At 58.3% G+C, this 6,167-nt stretch overlaps 1 protein-coding gene across 1 annotated transcript; it reads left to right on the forward strand.

Moving 5' to 3' along the window:
- Positions 1–965: 965 nt before the first annotated feature.
- Positions 966–4,503, forward strand: LOC112118988 (zinc finger protein 629-like). The gene is made up of 3 exons (XM_024217513.2): positions 966–1,029; positions 1,490–1,611; positions 2,223–4,503. The coding sequence occupies exons 2-3, from the start codon at positions 1,524–1,526 to the stop codon at positions 3,752–3,754; spliced, it is 1,620 nt and encodes a 539-aa protein (XP_024073281.2). The 5' UTR covers positions 966–1,029; positions 1,490–1,523; the 3' UTR covers positions 3,755–4,503.
- The last annotated feature ends 1,664 nt before the right edge of the window (positions 4,504–6,167 follow it).

A 6,167-nucleotide genomic window follows, 5' to 3' on the forward strand; every position in this document is an offset into this window, starting at 1 on the left:
TCCCGAGTCACTTTCCTGCCCATCCCCAGCACTTTCCCCGAGTTCGCTCGCTCTCAATTACCTGGAGCTTCCGGTTCAGGGAGCTGATGTCGGACGGCAGGGGCCGGGGCTTCCCCGGGCAGCTCAGTGCCGTGAGAATAAGTCCTATAGCGCCCGGGTTTGTTGCAGCCCGGGTTGGGTATGGGGAAGGACACAGGAAGGGGATGGAGCAGCTGAGAGTGGCTGGAGCTAGGTGCTGGGTGGGAGGAGGAGGAGAGACAGGAAGGGGGGGGGGATAATACAGAACAGAGGGATCCCCCTAGCCCGTGGTGGGGCTGGCTCTCTTTCATTATAGCTGCAAAGAAATCAAGCTACCTCCATTGTGAGCCGGGAAGCTGTGCTGTGCTGTGCTGGGGAGGTGTGATCTTGCCAGCCAGGGACTTTCTCATTGTTGCGATTGTTCGACCTGGCGTCCTAGGGCAGCCCCGGGCTCTGCCGCCACCAGCTCCCGAGCCGGAGCCTGCAGGTAACTGAGAGAGACCCCGGGGGGAAAGGGCTGGGCAGGAAACAAACACGACCCCTCCTCTCTGCCAGTCCCCTCACTGACACCCCCAGGCTCTGGCTCCCCTGAGCCCCTGCAGGAGCCGAGCCAGCCAGCGGAACAATAGCCGTTAGCCACTGGTTTATTAGCCAAAAGTTTGGTAACTCCCACTGGTACTAGCAAAAATTTGCCCCACGGGGAGTGATTCCTGAGGTCACGTTGTCACTGGTGGCAAAGTTCCTTCCTGCATGCTAGGGCTTTTGTTCGGAGGCTTCCTTTCGGCACCGATCCTTTTCTTCTTCAGCCGCCCTGTTAGGAAATACCCTAGCTCGGTAGAAAGGCTGGGATTTCTGAAGGCTTTAAGGAGATTAGCACCCGACTCCCATTCTTTCAAGGAGAGTTGGGCACCTCTGTGTCTTCTTCCCCTTTGGAATCTAAAGCCACATATGCCCCAATCCCTGCACCTCCCTCCCTGCATCGCCTGCTGCCTGCACCTGCAAAGATTTCAGGTACTTGTTTTAGCAAATCCTCTCCCCTCTTCCAGCCAGCTGCCATTAAAATGCATGCATGAGCTTCCCCACTTGTCGTGTCCCTCCGGCTCTAGGGAGAGACCGGGTCACATCCTCAGCAGGTGTAAATCAATCTGCCTCCTTTGGCTTCAGTGCAGCCACAGTTGATTTACACCAGATGGGGATCTGGCCCCCAATGTTTTATAGACACCCAAACTCCCACTATATGAAACTTTGCAAAAACTTTTTATAAACCTTTAAATGTTCACAGATTCCATCAGGCAGCATCTGCGAACACTTTTGCCGCCGGCCACCTGTTTCAATGGGGTTGGGTCATGGTGATAGGCCATGGGCTCTGCCCCACTGAAGGTCAATGCATACCTCAGACTGGTGCAGGGGGCAGCAATCCCAGGCCCTTATGGGATTGTGGAACTGAGAGGGGGGATGCTTCTTGTTTTAGGGGCTGGTGGCCTTCGACGTCTGTGTATCTCACCATGGATCAGTGGGCTGCTGTGGATCCTGATCAGAAACCTTTGTGCAGGGGTGGCATACAGGAGAACGATGATCCCCTGGTGACTCTGAGTAAGTATTCCATGGAGGCTGTGGGGTCTTTGCAGCTGCCAGGTCAGCTTCTGAGCAGGGTTCTGCTGTGGACCCTTCCACAGAACTCAGCACAGAACAATGGGAAGGAGGATGGTTGTGCAGTGAAAGGGACGGACCCCCCCGCAGACTCCTAGGGACAGAGGAAAGGGACAGGTTTCCACAGGAGAAGTAGAGTTGGGGGGACATCTAGGCAAGAGTGAGGATGAGAAGATAGGGCAAATGCCTATCCAGTCCCGCTATTGACCGAGGTCTCCTTAAGGGAACAAGGGGAAGAACCATGTGTCCTGGGGCTCAATGAAAAGAAGAGCCCGAGAGATGCGGAAAGAGTTAAATCAATGTGGGATTCCCTTTCAGCTCCCCCAGGATCATGTCTCCAGCAGGTGTATCCTCCGGGCTTCCCATCCCCAGCCTGACACCTGGCAGTAGCTTCCTTCTCCCTGAAGCTGCAGATGGGAAGTTGGGGTAGGGTGGGTCCCCTCCTCTCTCTGCTCTAGGGAAGGGTTTGGGGTGCGAGGAGGGCGGATTTGGCTTCTGGTCTTTCAGCGTGCCTCAACAGTTATTTTGGTTTGTTCCTCCACTCCCCGGTGCAGGGCCTGACTCCTGTGCGGATTCTCTCCCTACCCCAGCCAAGGACAGGGCGGCGAGTGAGACCGAGGAGGAGAATCCTGGGGAGGAAGGCCCCGAGATCGTGGAACTGGATCCAGTGTTGCTGGGCAGGCCGGAGGGGGCTGGGGCCAGGAGCCCGGAGGAGCAGGGCCCGGCCTGCGAGAGCCTGCGTTGGACGGTGGTGCAGCAGATCGACTCCCCCGGGAAGCCGGTGCAGCGGCGAGGCGGCGGGGGCAAGTCGGCTGGCGCCGGCTTCCAGAACTTCAAGAGCATCATCGTGCTGCAGAAGAGCTATGAGTGTGGTGAGTGCGGCAAGACCTTCAGCTGCAGCTCGCACTTCAGCAAGCACCGGCGCACCCACACCGGTGAGAAGCCCTTCCGCTGCCTGCACTGTGGGAAGAGCTTCAACGTCAGCTCCAACCTCTACCGCCACCAGCGGGCCCACGCTGCCGAACGGGCCTGCCCACGCCCCGAGAGCTCCCCACCGCCGGTGCCGGCCAGCGCCCCTGCCCCCGCGACCCCTCGGCCCCGGGGGCTGCCCTATAAGTGCGAGGAGTGTGGCAAGAGTTTCCGGCGCAACACGGAACTGGTGACCCACCAGCGGCTGCACACGGGGCGCCTGCCCTTCCAGTGCGCCCACTGCGGGAAGAGCTTCTCGTGGAGCTCCCACTTCGACCGGCACCAGCGCATCCACACTGGCGAGAAGCCCTACCAGTGCCCCGAGTGCGGGAAGTGCTTCAGCCGCAGCTCCCACCTCTACCGGCACCAGCGCACCCACGCCGGGGGCCGCTCCTACATCTGCACGTACTGTGGGCGCAGCTTCAACAGCACCCTGCACTTCGACCGGCATCAGCGCACCCACACTGGCCTGCGCCCCTACAAATGCACCCTGTGCGGCAAGGGCTTTGGTGATGGGCTGGCCCTGGTCAAGCACCAGCGCCTGCATCTGGGGGATGGGCCCTTCCACTGTGAAGAGTGCGGCAAGAGCTTCGGGGCGAGGGCACAGTACGCCCGGCACCGGCGCAGCCTGCATGGCACTACTGCCGGTAGTACTGGCGGCGAGAAGCCCTACCGCTGCGGTGACTGTGGCAAGAGCTTCTCCTGGAGCTCCCACTGGGAGCGGCACCAGCGTATCCACACCGGGGAGCGCCCCTACCAGTGCAGCGACTGCGGCAAGCGCTTCGGCCGCACCTCCCACCTCTACCGGCACCAGCGCACCCACGCCGGCGGCCAGCCCCACGTCTGCGCTGACTGCGGCAAGAGCTTCAACAGCACCCTGCACTTCCACAAGCACCGGCGGGCCCACGCTGGCGAAGCCCCCTGCCACGCCTGCCCCGACTGTGGCAAGGCATTCGCCGACGGCTCTGCTCTGGCCAAGCACCGGCGCACCCACACCGGAGAGCGGCCCTTCCCTTGCCCCCAGTGTGGCCGGCGCTTCAGCGTCAGCTCCCACCTGTACCGCCACCTGAGGAGCCATGCTGAGGAGAAGCCACTGGAGGAGATCGCGTCCTACTAGAGATTAACTCCTCTTCCCCCTTTGCCTGGGAGAGGAACCCCCCAACGCTGGAGGTTTAGCTCACCGGGACCTGGCTGCCCCTCTCTGGGCACGGGAGTGAACTCCATGCGCTGCCAGCCAGAGCGTTAGTGGGGCTTACCTCACAGGGACCTGGCCATGGGGATCGCTGACCCTCAGGGGTAGCTGAGACCTCTAGGAGAGCAGCGGGCAGCCCCGTTGTGGGCACCCCGGGGCCACAGGGATGGGTGCAGTGTAAGGTCCCAATCTGGAGCCCCTTGAAGGGCTCCGCATCGATGGGGTCTGGATCAGGCCCTGAGGATATAGGTAGATAAGGTAGATTAGGTAGGTAGGATAGGTAGGAGGTAGAGCAGAGTGGTGGCAGTGCTAGGGGGCTGGGCGGGTTGGAAATAAGAAAGGGAAATGGTGTGGGATTGAGGGCATATTACCCACTTGCTCACCCCGGTGTAAATCAGGAGTAACCCCACTGGAGTCACTGGGACTGGTTCTCCTCCCCTCACCCTGGTGTAAATCAGGTGTAGACCCACAGGAGTCCCTGAGGCCAATTCCCCTTTTGCTCACCCCAGTGTAAATCAGGAGTAACCCCACCGGAGTCACTGGGGCTCAGTGCAGTTGCAGGAGTGTGAGGCGGATCAGGCATTGAGCACCTGCAGGCTGGGGCGAATGAGTGATCAGAGCTGGGGCGGGAGGCAGTATCTGGGGATCAGGTAGGTGGGGCGAGAGATGGTGAGAAAGATGGGAGCCAGAGCGGGAGGGGAAATGAAGTGTTTGGGGATCAGGGTGGCTGTGTGGTGGGCGCGAGAGAGGGCTGTGGGTGATGGAGGACTGGCATGTCTGTGGACTGGGCTGGTGGGGCAGACCATGGCACTGCTAGGGTCTCCAAGCTGAGGAGGATGGGACCAAGTTTACTGCCACTCCTTTTCTGGGTTTCCATGCCCTATCCCCTGCCTCCTGATCAACAGAACCCAGGAGGAGAAGAAACCCTGCCACACGGAACCCCCCGCAAGCCATCCCATCCAGGAGGGGAAATGCAGGGGACTCAACATGGAGAGAGCCTGGGAGGGGGAGAGAGCTTGGTGTGTAATGCGCCTTACTCCAGCAGGAATGAGACAGAAAACCTTAGAGTAGCATGTGATTAACTTGCAGAGTTCACAGCTACAGGAGATGACTGGGACAAACAGCTCAGCAAAGCCCTCTGCCAGCTCCATGGAGCAGTCTGGGGCTGTTGACTTCCAAGCGACTTCCTGCGTGTGTGAAAATCTCCCTTAGACACAAGCCCCCCCAGTCCTGATCCTAATTCAGAGCAGGAGGGACAAGAACCCACTCTCCCCTGGTCTAGGGATATGGAGGGGGTGAGTTTCGGTAAAGGAAGGAAGCTAATCACTCCTGAAATAAGCTTTCCAAGCTGGGGCTCAGAAAGTCGTGAGCTTCATCAGCTACACTTGTTGGAAGGATCTGGGAGGTATTTATGTACCAGGAAATCTGTTGTTGTTAGAGGTCAGATTCTTTGTTGGTGTCAGTTGGCATCCAGGGACTTCTTCCCATTTATCCCAGGTGATAAGTTAGCCCTTTCTCTACAGTAGGCTTGGGCCTTGTCTACGCATCAAAGTTGACTTGCTTTATAACTCGATGGGTACGGTTAAAGCAGTACAATCCTCACCCCCTTTAGTATGAATGTTATCATCATCATCACAGCAAATCCCTGCAGATTGAGCACTACCCAAATCGATTTGTAGCTAGATCCTCAGGATGGTCTGGCTGGATGGTCAGTCTACACTGGTGAGCTTATCAAAGTCTTTGACGACCATGTGATCGCTGGCTGTGTAGCAGTGTTCCTTGGTAACCGCACTTTGTAATTCATTATTACTCCTGAGGGCATTCTGCGCAAAAAAAAAAAAAAAAAATCTGCACCAAAAAAAATTAAAATTCTGCTCACAATATTTTAAAATTCTGCAAATTTTATTTGTCAAATAAATGTGGAGGCTCCAGCATGGCATTGGGGAGCACCGGCCACTGGCTGCACAGAGGTGGGAAATCACTGTGCAGCTCCCTCCTGAGACACAGACTCAGCGGTCAGGCTGCACCCAACCCTGACACAGCGCAAGGACAGGGCCTGCCCCAGAAACACCCCAGGGCCCTGCCCCTCTGTGCCAGGTGCACCAGGTAGGCTAAGCAAGACAGGATCTTAGTGGGGGGGGGGAATCCAGGTGTGGGTTGAGAGGGTTCTGTGTGGGGCCATCTGGGTGTGGGCGGCTCAGTGGGAGATCCAGGTGTGGAGGGGATTTGAATGCACAGGGGATTGTTGGGGGGTTCTTGGTGCAGTGGTAATGGGACTCTGCAGGGGGATCCAGGTGAAGGTGGTTGGGGCTCAGCAGGGGGGGTCTGGGTATGTGGG

This window comes from Terrapene carolina, unplaced genomic scaffold (assembly GCF_002925995.2).
Source record: "Terrapene carolina triunguis isolate 2854851 unplaced genomic scaffold, T_m_triunguis-2.0 Scaffold34632, whole genome shotgun sequence".
NCBI lineage: Eukaryota > Metazoa > Chordata > Testudines > Emydidae > Terrapene > Terrapene triunguis.